The sequence below is a fragment of the Mucor mucedo genome (assembly GCF_025094135.1).
Source record: "Mucor mucedo strain NRRL 3635 chromosome Unknown EV154scaffold_69, whole genome shotgun sequence".
NCBI lineage: Eukaryota > Fungi > Mucoromycota > Mucoromycetes > Mucorales > Mucoraceae > Mucor > Mucor mucedo.
The window spans coordinates 104,022-118,982 of NW_026252353.1; the positions used below are offsets into that span (position 1 = coordinate 104,022).

Below are 14,961 nucleotides of genomic sequence, written 5' to 3' on the forward strand. Positions count from 1 at the left end.
ACCAGATTTCAAATGAAAAATCTTGACGATTTTTAAATTGCCTGGTGAAAACCTATTTCTTGTTTTTTTTTTCGTTTTTCATAATTATTTTCACAATGGAAAATCAATGTAAAGTTCGAACAACTTGAAGCACACCTTTAATATGCGACTCAATTATATCATGTAGTAACCAGCGATAAACTTGACGAGATATTTTCTCGTCTGCGAGGCTCTCAAAACGAGGTAGTTTTAGTTTTGAAATAGCAATGTCAATACCTTTTCTTATTATTGAAGAGATGATTAGGTACCCCAACGAACGAAACCTTCTATTCAAGACGTCAAGAATGAGTTGGAACATACATTTCTTACGCCTAAAAAGAGTTTCCCAACATCCTGGTTAAGCAAATGTCAAGAGTAAAACAAAAACGAAATCGTTAAAGCATCGCGTCTCTGTCTAAACATTTTCATTTATAGACATTGGGAGGAATTGCCCAATTATACCACCAATGCTTATACTCAACTATCCAAATCACGTACCAACATTGAGGTGGCTCGTAAGGGCTGTGATGGAGATATCATTGGTTTCAAAGAAATCATCAGTGACGATCCTAACCTGGCTTCCAATAATTCAACAAGTTTTTCGAGAGCGTTTGGTTCCACCAAAGATTTTGTCAGAGGTTCTGCTTCTCAATTTCCTTTTGCTCCAGGTGGATTAGAAGCTGAGGTAATCGTCGACGAGGGTCTGTTGACCGAGGATGTGGATTTGGACGCAGATATTGACTTTTTCAATTTCGAAGGTATGAATTCGATAAAAACACGTAACCTCAAATCCTAATATAAAAAACCCCGTAGATTTGTCTCTGATCGCACCTGGATTGGACAGAGGATTAGCTTTTGAAGGTACTGTATGAAGAGAAATGAAGGACTGTGATCAAAATGCTGAGTATTGTTTTAGGTGACGAAAATCAAAAAGAATCGTCCATTATCAAGAAAGATAGTTCTGTGTTTAATATCGAGGATATGATGGCACCTATTGATGACACATATGATTTCTTGAATGTCAAGACAAAACAAGAGGAGACTGTTCAAGATATCTCGACAAAGGAGCAAGATACAAAAGGTTACCTTTTTTATTTTTATGCATCAAAATGAACAGTTGAGCTGACAAATCTAAATATAGAATCAGAAGAAGTGGATGCATTTTTACCTACAACATTACCACCACAAAAGGACCTTGTACCCAAAAAACTTGCTACAGCCAATGAAGCTTTGAAGCGACGTGAGTGGGCACATGAAATCAACGTGAATGAGCCCTTTGATAACTTTTACGACTTGGTGCCCGAAATGGCCTTACAGGTAAATATATATAAAATAATGTGTATGGTGGGTTTACTAATGTGTTGGTATTAGTTTCCTTTCGAGCTTGATGTTTTCCAAAAGCAAGCCGTATATCATTTAGAAATTGGAGATTCAGTATTTATCGCAGCTCATACATCTGCTGGTAAAACTGTGGTTGCTGATTATGCTATTGCTTTAGCCACCAAACACATGACGAAGGCCATTTATACTTCACCGATCAAGGCCTTAAGTAACCAAAAATTCCGTGATTTCAAACACACGTTTGGTGAGGATGTGGGAATTTTGACAGGTGATGTTCAAATTCGACCGGAAGCAAGTTGTCTCGTCATGACCACCGAAATTTTAAGAAGTATGTTGTACAGAGGTGCAGATCTGATCCGTGACGTAGAGTTTGTTATCTTTGATGAAGTGCATTATGTGAATGATCTGGAAAGAGGTGTAGTTTGGGAGGAAGTTATCATCATGTTGCCCGCTCATGTCAACATTATCTTACTGTCCGCAACAGTTCCCAACACCAAAGAATTTGCTGGTTGGGTTGGGTAAGTACGCTTTATTTTGCAGCATGTACACAATACTAATGTCTTTGTTTTTCATATAAAAAAAAAGCCGTACCAAAAAGAAGGATATTTATGTGATTAGTACATTGAAGAGACCTGTCCCACTGGAACATTACATTTATGCCAACAAGGAAATTTACAAGATTGTCGGCGCTAACGAAAACAAGTTGAACACGATTGGGTAAATAAGCCATACCCTGGATAATGGGATACATTGATATTAATTTAATTTGGATAGGTATAATAAAGCCAAGGACGCCATGTTGAAGCGTAAAGAACAAGTCGATAAATCGACTGGAAACACTAGTAACGCTCGAGGAGGTCGAGGAGGCCGCGGAGGAGCTGTGGCTCGTGGCGGTGGACGCACCGTCACCCGAAGCTATCAATCCGGCATGCAAACTGTAAGTTCCATCATGACTGATATACGTCTTTTTATTTAACCACGGTTTTTATAAAGGATCGTAATTTGTTTGTTCATCTTATTGGTATGCTTAAAACCAAAAGTTTGTTACCTGTTGTTATCTTCACATTCTCCAAACGTCGATGTGAAGAATACGCCACAGGCTTATCCAAAACAGATCTATGTAGCAGTTTAGAAAAAAGTGAAATACATGTGTTTATAGAACGTAGTTTAGTCCGACTTCGTGGATCAGACAAGCAATTACCTCAAATCTTGCGTATGAGAGACTTGTTATCACGTGGTATTGCTGTACATCACGGTGGTCTTTTACCCATCATTAAGGAAATTGTCGAGATTTTGTTCGCAAGAGGTCTTGTCAAGGTGCTCTTTGCTACAGAAACATTTGCCATGGGTGTGAACATGCCTGCCAGATGCGTTGTGTTCTCAGGTATTCGTAAACATGACGGTCGTAGTTTCAGAGATCTTTTGCCTGGTGAGTATACGCAAATGTCAGGTCGTGCAGGTCGTCGTGGATTGGATAGCACTGGTGTGGTCATCATTGCCACTGGTGGTGATGAGCCTCCCGAAGTGCCATGTTTGTCCACCATGTTGTTGGGTAAACCCACCAAATTAGAGTCCCAGTTCAGGTTGACATACAACATGATTTTGAACCTGCTTCGTGTAGAAGCCCTCAAAGTCGAAGAAATGATCAAGCGTAGTTTCTCCGAAAACAGCACACAAAAGTTATTACCCGATACTAAGCGATTAGTGGATGAGAACGAACAAAAACGTAGTGCACTTCGTCAATTGGACTGTGCTATTTGTGAACCTGATCTTGAAAAGTTTTACGATATCTGTGGTGAAGTAGTTCATCTGAACCGTTTGATGATGACCCAATTTATTACCATGACACCCGCAGGTAATCGTGCTTTAAGCACAGGACGTCTTGTGATCATCAATACCAACGTGTATAGAAATGCACCTGCTGTTATCTTGAAACCTTTGCCCGTCAGCACTACTAACTCACAACATCGATCCTTCTACTGCTTGGTGCTTTTACCCAAGAATTTGGATATTAGTAATTCGTTGAATTTGGATGAAACTGCGCCTTTACCCATCACGACGATCTGCACTCCTGAGGATGGTCAAGGAAAGACCGAGATTGTGACAGTAGGAGCCCCTGATATTTTGTTTGTTACTCGTTTGGCCATCAAAGCCGATGTGGATGCAGTTATGGCAGGTACAGATTCGCTTGAGACGGTGCGTATTGGGCAAGAACTTGAATCGTTTGGTTTGGATGCCAAACGTGGTGGTTTAATGGAGTACGATTGGAGCAAGATTAAGGATATGGAGTTCCAAGAAATGTTACGATCCAAAAACGGTTTGACAAGACGACTTCGCACAGAGTTCCAATGTACAAAATGTCCTGAACTGGATGAGCATGTAAAGTATAAGCTAAACGTGTGCTTTTTTTTGTCTTCAAATGGTTTTTATTGAACTCCTTTTTATTTTGTAGTATGGATTGATTCATGCACATAAACGTTTATCCAGCCAAATCGATATGTTGAATATGACAATTTCAGATCAAAACCTCGAATTACTTCCTGATTACCATCAACGTATTGAAGTATTGCGCTTATTGAATTATATTGATGATCAGGGCACTGTTCAATTAAAGGGACGTGTTGCTTGCGAGATCAATTCGGCCGACGAATTACTATTAACCGAATTGGTATTGGATAACGTCTTTGCGGATTATGAACCTGCAGAAGTAGTGGCGATTCTCTCTTGCTTTGTCTTTCAGGAACGTAACGCCAGTGAGCCCAGATTAACCCCTAAACTCACGAAAGGTAAGGAAGTAGTTTTGACGTACGCTCGTAAGATTGCTCAGCTTCAAGTGGATTGTGGGCTTGCGATCTCTGTTGAGGATTATGCCAATAATCTTCGTTTTGGTTTGGTTGAAGTTGTGTATGAATGGGCAAGAGGTTTGGTAAGTGGTATGATAATTGAACGCATTTTTAAATATACCTGACATGTTTTTTTTCTTGCTAGCCTTTCAAGCATATTACAGATTTGACGGATGTATTGGAAGGTTCGATTGTTCGCTGTATTAGTCGATTGGACGAGACTTGTAGAGAGGTGATGGGTGCTGCACGTATGGTGGGCGATACCAACCTCTATAAGAAGATGGAGCAAGCTGAGCAAGATATCAAACGTGATATTGTGTTTGCAGCAAGTTTAGTAAGTTTTTTATTATTATTCCTGTGAATATTTCCTTTCTTACTAACACGTTTTTTGTTAAACAGTATTTTTAAAAAGTAAACAAAATAAACTTTTTGAATAATGTTGTAGCATGTAAAATTTTTTTTATTAGATATTTATAGTGCTAACTTTCATTTTGAGATGTTGGTGCCTTCAAATACCAAGTGGGTTTCTATAATAAAAAATTGTTAGTTTCAATGTATCGCGGATAAAAAGTACATGTCGCATATTTACTGTGTCGGATCCACGCTTTTCCTTAACAGCGATATTTTTGATCTTTGCTTCTAATTGTCTCTTGGATACATCTTTTAGCAGATGATTGGATTTGGCTTCTGTGATTAGACTTGGGATAGAATCCAACGATTTCTCATTGATGACCTATAATTTTTTTTTTTTTTGTTCATTAGGATAAAAAATCTTCGGATGTTTCACGGTAGACTTACGTTTATCAGCGCGTTGGTTCTTTCGTCTGTAAAATGTGTTGTTTTAACTTGTGTAGTATTGTTGGCTGTTGTTGGTGCCACTGTGGAAGGGGTAATAGTCGGTGCTCTAGCGACAGGTTCTTTATAAAATGGGTTATAACCTTCTTCAGACGTGTCTTTTTTTTTTTATGAAATCCATTAGTTTAAATATTTTACACAGAATGAAAGTGGCTTACCAACAAAAAAGTTTGTTTCAAATGGCTTTAAAAGATCATCATGGTCGTTGCCTTCAAAGAAGGGACCCAGAACGATTTTTCTGACAGCAATTCGTTTATTGGTAGACAGAGTTGAAGCTTTGGCAATGCCTCTATCATCTTCATCTTCACCCTCCACACCTTCATTATCTGATAGATAACCTTCCGGTACCAGCCATCCAGCATCTTCAGGGTCAATCATATCTGCGTTGGGATCGTCCTCATCCTCATCACCACTGACGATATCCTCGCCTTCGCCCTCAGGCTCCCATTCGGCTTCACTGTCAATGTCATAGTCTAATTTATCATCGTGTATAAATGGACGTCTACCAGAGACGCGATTACTTCTTTGGGTAAAGGTACCATAATATGCGGGTCTAACATTTTCGGAGAAGTGCAGTAATTTCATGCGCAAGATTTGTCGTACATTAGGTACGCGTAAGATATCTGCAGAACCCGGTAATAACAGAGTGCGTATGTCTAAATGAGTGGAAAGACCACGTCTTTGTCTAGTATCGGGAGAGAGCTGATCTACGAAATTACGTTTGGCAGTAGATTTAGGTACGGATTTGGATTGATCGATAGAGTTTTTGAATTGGATGTAATCGGATTCTGTACTAGGTGGAAGAGCGCAATGATGTTTATCGACTATGGTGACATTATCTTTGATATAAAATGCGGGGAATAAGGTAGGGTTGACAGGTTCGAGTAATTTCTCAACATAGGGTGCAGTTTCCACCACGGTTGTCTTTGCAAATAATGAAGTGAGACGCAATTGAGACTGAGAAGAGAGTTTTAATCGTTGTTTCTAACAAATATACATATTTCTATTTTTTACCTGTTCCTTTTTCTTTTTCTCTCCCTCGCGCTTTTTCTTTTCTTCTTCGCGCACCCGTTTCTCTTCATCCTTGACTCTCTTTTCCTCCTCACGTTGTTTCCTCTTTTCTTCCTCGCGTTGTCTTCTCTTTTCATCCTCAAGTGCTTTCTTTTCATCAAGTATTTTCTTTTCCTCGTTTTTCTTTTTCTCTTCTTCCCTTTTTTTACGTTTTTCTTCCTCAGAATCTGCCTGTTGTCTATATCGTGTCTCCTCGGGCTAAGTAAAAGAAGAACTTAGTATCTAAAAAAAAGTATCTCACGTATAAAGTTTTACATCTTTGTGTGTTGAAGGGTTTTTGCGGTGTTTCGTATTTACAATCGTGGATCGTTCTGCTGGCGGCAAACTTTGAATAAATGTGGTGAATACGTCTGTCATCTAGAAATTGTAAAAACATTTTAGTTTGAAGTAATTTAATGATACAAATGATAATTATTACATATTTTCGGTTTTGTCTTCGTAAGATGACGACTTGCTGCATATCCGGTGGAAACATATTTATATCTTTGACTTCCCATCTACCGATATACAAATGCTAATTAAAGAGTAAGGGTATCAGAGAGAGAGGGAGAGAGATAAATATCAAACATTTTGTTTTTAGCTAACCCAAGGAATTTTTGGTGCAGTGTGTTCTATTTTTGCATAAACCTCTTCTGTTAATCCATAATTGACTTTTTGAGCGACTTTTTTTATAGCTTTTTCAATGGCATATTCGAATTTATGAGCGTCTATTTAAAGAAGATATAAATAACATGGGTTAAGATCAAATGAAGCGGATATTACCGGCTTCACTTCTCAAAAATGGAGATAATAAATCGTCAATGCGTGTGGAAAGGGTGGTGAAGGGTTCTTCGCTGTCTTGAACCAAAGCTGCTATCAAGTCCAAAAATTCGGGAGGTACTTCCACCGACTGCTGTGTCAAGTTACCGCCTGCCTCTAACTTTGCTCTGTGTTTTCTATAATATATTATTTCTACATCAAAAAAAAAAAATTGTTTAGATTGTCAATCAACATGCTTAGAGGAACTGAAGCTTACTTTCTGCGACTGCGAGATGACTTTCTGCTCTTAATTTGGGTTCATTAAAAAATAATTTGCCATCCTTCAAGTAATTACACACAAAGGTATTATCAGGCACTTGCACTAGAAAGACAACAAAGAGAGAGAAAAAACGTCAACGAATCGATCCCTTTAAGGGTAACAAAAATATGTTCTCTGTTCATTTACAAGTTTCCATCTTTGCTGATATGAATTGTATAGGAGCAATCTCCATGTTTCCCATTTCTGTATCCAGATTCATCTATTTTTGTGTTGCCGCGTTCAAGAAAGAAAAAAAAAACTCGAATTTGGGGTTGGTTTTGTAAAAAGCGCGTTATCCAAATCCCCGTGTTTGGAAAAATACGGTCACAGGAGGTAGGCTCCACTTTGACACACGGTCAACTCTCTCTCTTTAGTTTTTTTACTTTAAACAATGAGCGAAGAACGACCATCAGTGGAACCAGAGCAAATCAAGCAATTGCTACAAGCAAAGAATAACGTAAAAATAATAATATCTTGTCCATCTTATTTTTTATTAAACTTAACTTTCCTTAGAAACCACAACATCATACCAAGTATGACTATTATAAGTCAGAAACCTTAGAATCCGAGATCAACGAATTCGTATCCTACTCTGAGGTCAGAATAGATCTTAAACAGTATGAAGAAGAGTATAACGAAACTTTTCCTTGTAAATAAAAAAAAACATTATAGTGAACACTTCTTAAAACTGACTAATGACCCCCCATTAATAGCTTGGAAGGAAAGTACTTTACAAGAAAAAAAGAGCATAATACAACAAGCAACAGACTACCTCGACCTTTTAGAAGAAGATAAGCGCATTTTTGCTGCGAAATCTCTCGTGTATATCTCTTTAGGTATGTCATAGTACTATAACAATGAAACCTGTATTAACCAGTGTCTTTCAAATGTTAATCAGGAAGCTACGGTGAATTCATGGGCGAACAACGGAAATCAAATCATATTACAAGTATGGAAGAAAACAACCGACTATTATATGATGCTGATATTATAAGTACATTAAAAAAGACCTTGGACTATGGATGCAATCAGCTAGAGAAACTATCCATGTAATATCTTCATCTTGTATACCTTTTATTTTGCCTTTAACCCTTCTTTTCGCAGTACGTGTCAAACAGATCTAGTGGAAGCGTATTGCAAAGAGATTGATATTTACCTCACCATCTTGTTTATGATATTCGAGTTCAACAAAGACAGATCATTAGAAGAATACCAATTACCCGAGTTTCTTTTCGATTTAGTCGTCAGATTAAAAGAGCACTTTACAAAGACATTTCCCTTAAAAAAGTTAATGTCAACCCTTTTCAAGATACTATCAATTACTCTGGGTGAATTAAATGGCTCTTATGCAGATATAAAATCCGATATTCGAACTGTTTGCGATTTACCTATTATCACTGATAAGGCATCTACCGTCAAATGTACTCCTGAAGATCTATACACATTTTATCACCAATCTTGTGAGCGATACCCTTCTTTTACACCCACCACACCACCAAAGAAAATTGCCAATCCTTTGACCGTTACTGCGTCGACCCAGTTATCCAAAGCTATGGGAATTTACAAGGCCTCCAAACACATTGATTTGCCTTACCAGACTTTATTTCCCTCTAAAAACCAACCTGCGCCACATACCGTGATGAACAAAACAAGACCAGTGGAAGTGACCAATGTCTTGCCGTTCACAGCAGGTAGTAATGAAATGTCACCTAAAAGTCTTGTGGAGGCAAGCTCTGTATGGATGGAACATTTGTATATTTCCGTAGCTAACTATCAAATTATTCACGAACGAGAGAATGCCATTCATCGATGGCAAAAATGGTCAAAAAAGGACGCTGAGTTTACGGATGAGTGGAAGGCTTTGATATACGATCAACTTGAAGGTGACAAACGTCAAAAGATGAATCGAATCGAACAATTGTATACCTCTATCGTACCCAACTTTCAAAGTATTGTTGTGGTTCTGCTCAAACTCTTGCTATCCACAGTTTCGATCGGCAAGGATAAAGAAGCGGAAATTCTGGAAGATATCAATATTACCCGTAACAGAGAAACCATCTCGAAAGCTGTTTCGGGTATCTTGCTATTGCTCTTGAAATGGTTCAAGACGTCTCGTAGGTAGACTGATTTTAGAATGTGCCAACACATATTTTAATATTTTTATAGATGTGTTAAAGTTTGAATATTTATCGCAAATACTGATCGATTCGGGCTGTATGTTGCTGATTTTAAAACTACTTGGACTGCAAGAAGTCGCCTTATTAGCGTCAAAAAGAACTGATGACGATAGTCAAAGGTAAACAAATGTAAATATGAGGGGCTGTATGACAAATTTTTACTGATTCTTTCTTACTAGTTTCTTTGGATATGTTCAACGCGTCAACAATGATATCACAAACATATTCGAGGATGTGGAAGATGAAGAAGAAGAAGAAACTTATACAAACGAACGAAATTTGTGCTGGTCCATCAATTTACTGAGAATACTTCAAATGCTGACAAAAAAAAAGACACATCGTGTATTGTTACTAGTACAATATAAATCATCAGCCATCCTGAAGCGATTATTGAAGGTGGGCCATCCTGTTATGGACCTGTATGTACTGAAGAATCTTAAGAATCAGATTCCATACATGGGAAGAAAGTGGCGATCATGTAAGCAAACAAGAAGCTATTTTTTTTTATATAATTTCTTACTAATGTATTGTTTTGATAGCTAATATGAAGACAATCTCCGCTATTTATGCTCGTTGCTTGACGAGCCTAAATGATGATTGGCTCTCAAGTCCAGAAGGCAACAGTGATATGGAGGAGGGTGCGGTACGTATTTATTTTCTGCAAATGATAATCGGGGAACTGACATACAAAAAATAAAGATGAAGGAAGTCAACCTTCGTCTAATTTCGAGATTGTATAACGGGCAGCGATACTTGCCTGATATATTACCCAAGATGGATGAGGTGTATGGACCGGATAGCACCTTGTTTTACCCGAACAAGAACACAACAAACAACAATTATGAACAACAACAACAGCAACAGCAACAACAAAAGCGACATCTGCCCGAATATAATTTAAATGCGGTCATAGTGGATGATGTAGATTTGGATCCAAACTTTAAAGAGGATTATCGAAACTGGTTGGAAAACACAATTTACTCTACTACAGACGATGAAGATGATGATGAATCAGAAAGTAATCCTGAGCATACGTGGAGCATTGGTACTCCACTTCCTGATATAATACCCACACCCATAACAGCTGATGATTTGGCACGAGAAATTAACAAATTGTATATGGAGGAATTACAGCGTGAATTTATCGAGAAACAGCAAAAGTTGGAGGTCAAAGAGGATGAAACGGATGGCTGGGATAAACCTACTATCGTTAAAAATCCATGGGGAGACATTGATTTTGAGAATACGGGAGAGACTAAAACTAAAGAGGTACCGTTTGACGATGATGATGATGATCCGGATGAGATTGAACCCGAAGTCGATCCTTTACAAGGCATTAATTGGGGTAGTCTAACCGAAGAAGAACTCACACAGAGACTAAATCTTGTTCAGGAAAAGACCGTACAAAGATGGCTTAACGTCGATATGGATGACCCTCGCTATCTAAAAGTACTCAATACGTTTGAAGGTGAAGTATTAGAAGATGATGACGGTTGGCCAATCTAACCACTATCACATGCCAAATAAACCTTCTTTTTTTATCTCCGCCTCGCATAAAAACTTTACAAAATTCCGTTTTCCTTTTTTACACCTTTGTTTCTTTACCTCTCACTATCATGTCAGTAATAAAAATACCCATTCTAGATCGCTTGACATTCAGAGATTACCAAAGGTAAAAACAAACCACAATGGCAACACGATTTAAATAAAACATGCTAATTGACTAGTGCAGTTTGATCTTCACTATTCTCTTCTTTCTGTTTGAGAGCATCATAAGAATTATTGTCATGATTATGCCAAAGTTTCTAATTCAAATAATTAATGCTGCCATTGGCTCGTAAGTTGTTCTATTAAAAAAGCAAGCGAGAAACGTCTTGTTTACACCGTCTCTATAGTGTATTCCCTTGGTTATCTCGGGCTGAAAATGAGCCACATGTAAGCCCACTGGAAAAAGCAGAAGGTTTCGAGCGAATGGTCAGACACTGGTAATATATATATTGTCATTTTATTATATTTTAAACAAACAAACAAAAATACGAATGAACTTAACACGGGAAACAGGAAAAACTATAATTGCGAACAGCATATTGTACGTACACAAGACGATTACCTTTTATGCGTACACCGTATTCCATCTGTGAAACCTCAACATTATGACAACGTAAAGCGGAATAAAGAATTTCAGTTTAAAGAAGGCATCGAAGTAGTGGATAACCTGCACAAGTTCATGCAAGAAAAGAGACCGAGAGAGAAGGGTGAATATAAGGGGAAACCCGTGGTCTTACTATACCATGGCTTTTTGATGTCGTCTGAGGTCTGGGTATCCAATACTGAGGAATACAGCAATTTACCGTTTATTCTGGCAAAACAGGGTTATGATGTTTGGCTTGGTAATGCGCGTGGTAACAAGTATTCTCAGTACCATGTTCATATCAGTCCCAATCATCAATCATTCTGGAATTTCTCGCTAAACGAATTTGCAATGCGTGATATGCCTGACACTGTTGATGTAATATAAAGCACATTGTAAATCCTTGAATCACCAGACTAATACGTCCTTATTTAGTATATTTTGGCAGAAACAGGTGCTCCCAATTTAACTTACATTGGATTCTCGCAGGGTACTGCTCAGGCATTTGCAGGTCTGTCAGTCAATTCAGATTTAAACAGCAAAGTCAATCTGTTTATTGCCATGGCTCCAGCAACAACTCCTAAGGGTTTACAGCACCCCTTAATTGATGCTTTTGTCAAAGCAACACCCAGTGTGATATATCTCATGTTTGGAAGAAAGACACCTCTCAAATTAGCCCTGTTCTGGCAACGTATTATTAGCCCTCCTCTCTTTGTGAAAGTTATTGATGCAAGTGTTAGATTCCTGTTTGGATGGACGGGAGCCAACATGACTAGCGATCAGAAGGTCGTTAGCTATCAGCACCTGTACAGTCTGACCAGTGTTAAGTCTCTAGTGGTACGTAGGAACACATTTGCAGAATTTTGTATGTGTATATACTGACCATTTATATTTTTTTTAAATAACAATAGCATTGGTTCCAAATCATTCGAACTGGACAGTTCCAAATGTATGATGAAATGCCTAGCCGACTTCCTTATCACACAGTTAATTCTGTTGAAGATCATATACCACCTCGGTTCCCTACACTTCAGATCACAACCCCCATTGCTATATTTTACGGACGTTCTGATTCGCTTGTAGATTTTAATGTATTATCAGCAGACCTGCCTTCGCCTTTAGCCTACGTCAAGTCCATCGAAAAATGGGAACATCTGGACTTTTTATGGGCAGAGGGTATCGAGAAAATTGTATATCCTGATGTTTTAAAGCTGCTGCAAAAATTCAATCCTCACTCTAGTTCTCAAGTAAAGGAAGGTCATAAGAATGATGATATAGAAGAACACGTTTTATTATCATAAATAAAAGAAACAATATTGGGAGTGATTTATATGTAATTAGAGTATGTGCTAGGATGAATTGCTGGTTTTTTTACCGCTTCAGTATAATTATTGTCGTTGTTATGGTAAGCATGTGATGCATTACTGTTGAATGCATCATCATGCATGTCCTCTTGCATCGGTAAATGCGGATCATTTAGGCCCTTATTAAACGATTCTTTTTGTTCGCTGCTATTGTAGGTCGAATCACCCTGGTTGATAGCATTGGAATAAATGACCTTGTTGTTATACACAGACGTATCAATGCCATCGTTATATTCATGCGGTTTATTATAACTGGTGGTGGCCGGGGTGGTGCCGGTAGGAGCGTTTATGGTATTACTATATTGTTGTTGGTATTGCTGTGAGTAATAATAGTCATTTGTGGACTCTTGTGTGTAGGCACCTGCTGGTTGATACATCTGCGACTGATACGATGCATCATTATAAGGGCTGTATTTGGTTGGATTTCTTGTCAGAGAGTAAGAAGATTCCAAGGGTGTCATAGGCTGACTGTCATAATAATTACCGAACGAATGCTGCTGTTGAGGTTGTTGGTACAGCCAAGAGGCGTCAGTCTTTTCGCCAGCGTAAAGAGCGACATTAGGAAGTGTAGGTAACGCAGGTATCGTTTCGTCTATTGGCTGTTTATTGTTCTTCTTTTGCGATTTGCTCTTTGATTTCTTGCTACTGATACTGTTAGAGTATTTCTCGCGTTCTCTCAAGCGTTTTTTACGTTGTTTTTCTAATAACTCGTCGATACTTGTGATTTATATGAGTAACATTCCTTTTTTCTTCTTCTTTTACTAAGCTTACCGCTTGTCAATTTTGTGGCAGCAGTACTCCTTGAGATTACCTTGAATTTGGCAAAGAATTGGAAAATATAGGAATACCGCGAGCACAATCTGAATAGCAGAGATGACCCATAAAATACAGGTAAAACTCATGAGAAACAAAGCAACTCGTTGGGGCCAATCTTGGCCATATGTATCCCAATCAGCAGAAAATTGAAATGAACCTGTCCAAAAGAATTTAATATGGGCGAGTGAATGAAAGTGCAGATAGTATATTTGTTACCATTTTCTGCTGTCCAGGCCGACTTTAGCAAAGCGTAGACGGTAACGCCAGCAATAATTTGTCTAGGACCTTGGGCAATAATGACTCTCTTCCAAGCTATAATAAAAAGATAAATGCGATTTAATATAAATCATGCGACCTCCCCTTTACTAGAATACATGTTTTTTTTACTTTTTAGGGTATAAAAGACATAAAAAATAATCACATCACTCCATTTTGTCGAACTTTTAATTTTCTGTAAAAGGCAAAAATGACTGTAACTCTTGATAGAATACGTTCGATAAGCTAATGGATTCGTTACCGCTAGAGAAATATCTCTAGTTTCCATTACTGTTCTAGTCTTTCTGATCTCCCACGCCAATAACATAAAAGAGATGACAATACAGCCGACATAAATCCATTTACTGATATAAAACGGAATTTTTGGCTGTGTTGAAAGTGACCAGTGCTAATTATAAAAATAAAAATATATTAGCCCTATTATTTTGAAATTAAACTCTAAAAATTTACATCGTAAATTAGCAAAATGCCAGCAGACCATAAATCAGCACCATAAACAAGTGTGGATACAACTACTGAGCATAGCAAAATGAGGTAACGGATGGATAAAAGACACGTTGTTTCTCGAAACGCTTCCACATCCATGAAATCAAATTTATGATCCGAGACCAGCTCACGTTTCCATTTGGGTCCTTTGGCTTTCTGCAGCATCAAACTAGCTCTTTGATATGTATTATTAGCCATAACAAAAAAAAAGAGAGGGAGAGAGAATGAGAGAAAGAAGAAGAAAAAACGTCTCTGTGTGTGTGTTTTACTATATAACTCAATACCTTTATTCGATTTTTTTATCTCTGTTTAACGTAGCACCATAATTATGAATGTGCTACCAATGGGGACAATAAGCTCTTTTTAAAAGTTGTAGGCAAGCTTGCATTTTTTGTCAGTTCTGGTCGTGTTACAAAGTGGTTGTTGATGTCGACGAATAAAAGTGCCGCTGCAGCCTGGTTGACTCTTTTAATCTGCGCTTTTTCAGTCACCAAATTACACCTTATTTCTTGGCAACTATCAAATA

At 38.0% G+C, this 14,961-nt stretch overlaps 6 protein-coding genes across 6 annotated transcripts; 3 read left to right on the forward strand and 3 right to left on the reverse strand.

The window, feature by feature from the left end:
- Window positions 1-63: 63 nt before the first annotated feature.
- On the forward strand, window positions 64-4,670 carry EV154DRAFT_514475 (NUC185 domain-containing protein). The gene is made up of 14 exons (XM_051602131.1): window positions 64-108; window positions 167-222; window positions 284-393; window positions 454-776; window positions 832-879; window positions 935-1,099; window positions 1,160-1,335; window positions 1,390-1,877; window positions 1,945-2,076; window positions 2,134-2,296; window positions 2,353-3,738; window positions 3,812-4,285; window positions 4,348-4,536; window positions 4,602-4,670. Exons 1-14 carry the CDS (start codon window positions 96-98, stop codon window positions 4,608-4,610), a joined length of 3,732 nt encoding a protein of 1,243 aa, XP_051455922.1. The 5' UTR covers window positions 64-95; the 3' UTR covers window positions 4,611-4,670.
- An 11-nt stretch (window positions 4,671-4,681) lies between these two features.
- On the reverse strand, window positions 4,682-5,642 carry EV154DRAFT_538837 (chromatin assembly factor 1 subunit A-domain-containing protein; the record flags this gene model as incomplete). Its single annotated transcript, XM_051604307.1, has 4 exons — window positions 4,682-4,729; window positions 4,792-4,935; window positions 5,001-5,155; window positions 5,216-5,642. The coding sequence occupies 4 exons, from the start codon at window positions 5,640-5,642 to the stop codon at window positions 4,682-4,684; spliced, it is 774 nt and encodes a 257-aa protein (XP_051455923.1).
- Window positions 5,643-6,704: 1,062 nt separating this feature from the next.
- On the reverse strand, window positions 6,705-7,014 carry EV154DRAFT_423707 (uncharacterized protein; the record flags this gene model as incomplete). Its single annotated transcript, XM_051596150.1, has 2 exons — window positions 6,705-6,835; window positions 6,891-7,014. Coding segments are annotated over 2 exons (255 nt in total), but the record flags the coding sequence as incomplete, so codon positions are not given.
- A 525-nt stretch (window positions 7,015-7,539) lies between these two features.
- On the forward strand, window positions 7,540-10,923 carry EV154DRAFT_514478 (uncharacterized protein). The gene is made up of 9 exons (XM_051602132.1): window positions 7,540-7,642; window positions 7,699-7,834; window positions 7,899-8,021; window positions 8,084-8,234; window positions 8,290-9,299; window positions 9,352-9,481; window positions 9,542-9,840; window positions 9,902-10,005; window positions 10,062-10,923. Exons 1-9 carry the CDS (start codon window positions 7,577-7,579, stop codon window positions 10,866-10,868), a joined length of 2,826 nt encoding a protein of 941 aa, XP_051455925.1. The 5' UTR covers window positions 7,540-7,576; the 3' UTR covers window positions 10,869-10,923.
- Window positions 10,924-12,806, forward strand: EV154DRAFT_514481 (Alpha/Beta hydrolase protein). The gene is made up of 6 exons (XM_051602133.1): window positions 10,924-11,034; window positions 11,095-11,199; window positions 11,258-11,347; window positions 11,424-11,871; window positions 11,929-12,330; window positions 12,405-12,806. Exons 1-6 carry the CDS (start codon window positions 10,979-10,981, stop codon window positions 12,792-12,794), a joined length of 1,491 nt encoding a protein of 496 aa, XP_051455926.1. The 5' UTR covers window positions 10,924-10,978; the 3' UTR covers window positions 12,795-12,806.
- Window positions 12,807-14,665, reverse strand: EV154DRAFT_514483 (uncharacterized protein). The gene is made up of 5 exons (XM_051602134.1): window positions 14,400-14,665; window positions 14,061-14,337; window positions 13,890-13,985; window positions 13,629-13,830; window positions 12,807-13,574 (listed from the first exon to the last, which is right to left on the reverse strand). The coding sequence occupies exons 1-5, from the start codon at window positions 14,631-14,633 to the stop codon at window positions 12,821-12,823; spliced, it is 1,563 nt and encodes a 520-aa protein (XP_051455927.1). The 5' UTR covers window positions 14,634-14,665; the 3' UTR covers window positions 12,807-12,820.
- Between the last annotated feature and the right edge of the window lie 296 nt (window positions 14,666-14,961).

Excerpts from the sequence above, each read along its gene's own strand:
- EV154DRAFT_514475 (XM_051602131.1), top strand. Across the intron at positions 2,297-2,352 it reads ATCAATCCGGCATGCAAACT|GATCGTAATTTGTTTGTTCA; the intron begins GTAAGTTCCATC and ends GTTTTTATAAAG. Across the intron at positions 4,286-4,347 it reads ATGAATGGGCAAGAGGTTTG|CCTTTCAAGCATATTACAGA; the intron begins GTAAGTGGTATG and ends TTTTCTTGCTAG.
- EV154DRAFT_514481 (XM_051602133.1), top strand. The coding sequence starts at position 10,979 with ATGTCAGTAATAAAAATACCCATTCTAGATCGCTTGACATTCAGAGAT. Across the intron at positions 11,200-11,257 it reads ATTAATGCTGCCATTGGCTC|TGTATTCCCTTGGTTATCTC; the intron begins GTAAGTTGTTCT and ends CCGTCTCTATAG. Across the intron at positions 11,872-11,928 it reads ATATGCCTGACACTGTTGAT|TATATTTTGGCAGAAACAGG; the intron begins GTAATATAAAGC and ends GTCCTTATTTAG.
- EV154DRAFT_514483 (XM_051602134.1), bottom strand. The coding sequence starts at position 14,633 with ATGGCTAATAATACATATCAAAGAGCTAGTTTGATGCTGCAGAAAGCC. Across the intron at positions 14,338-14,399 it reads GCATTTTGCTAATTTACGAT|CACTGGTCACTTTCAACACA; the intron begins GTAAATTTTTAG and ends TTTTATAATTAG. Across the intron at positions 13,986-14,060 it reads TGTCTTTTATACCCTAAAAA|CTTGGAAGAGAGTCATTATT; the intron begins GTAAAAAAAACA and ends TTTTTATTATAG.
- EV154DRAFT_514478 (XM_051602132.1), top strand. The coding sequence starts at position 7,577 with ATGAGCGAAGAACGACCATCAGTGGAACCAGAGCAAATCAAGCAATTG. Across the intron at positions 7,835-7,898 it reads GTATAACGAAACTTTTCCTT|CTTGGAAGGAAAGTACTTTA; the intron begins GTAAATAAAAAA and ends CCCCATTAATAG. Across the intron at positions 10,006-10,061 it reads GTGATATGGAGGAGGGTGCG|ATGAAGGAAGTCAACCTTCG; the intron begins GTACGTATTTAT and ends CAAAAAATAAAG.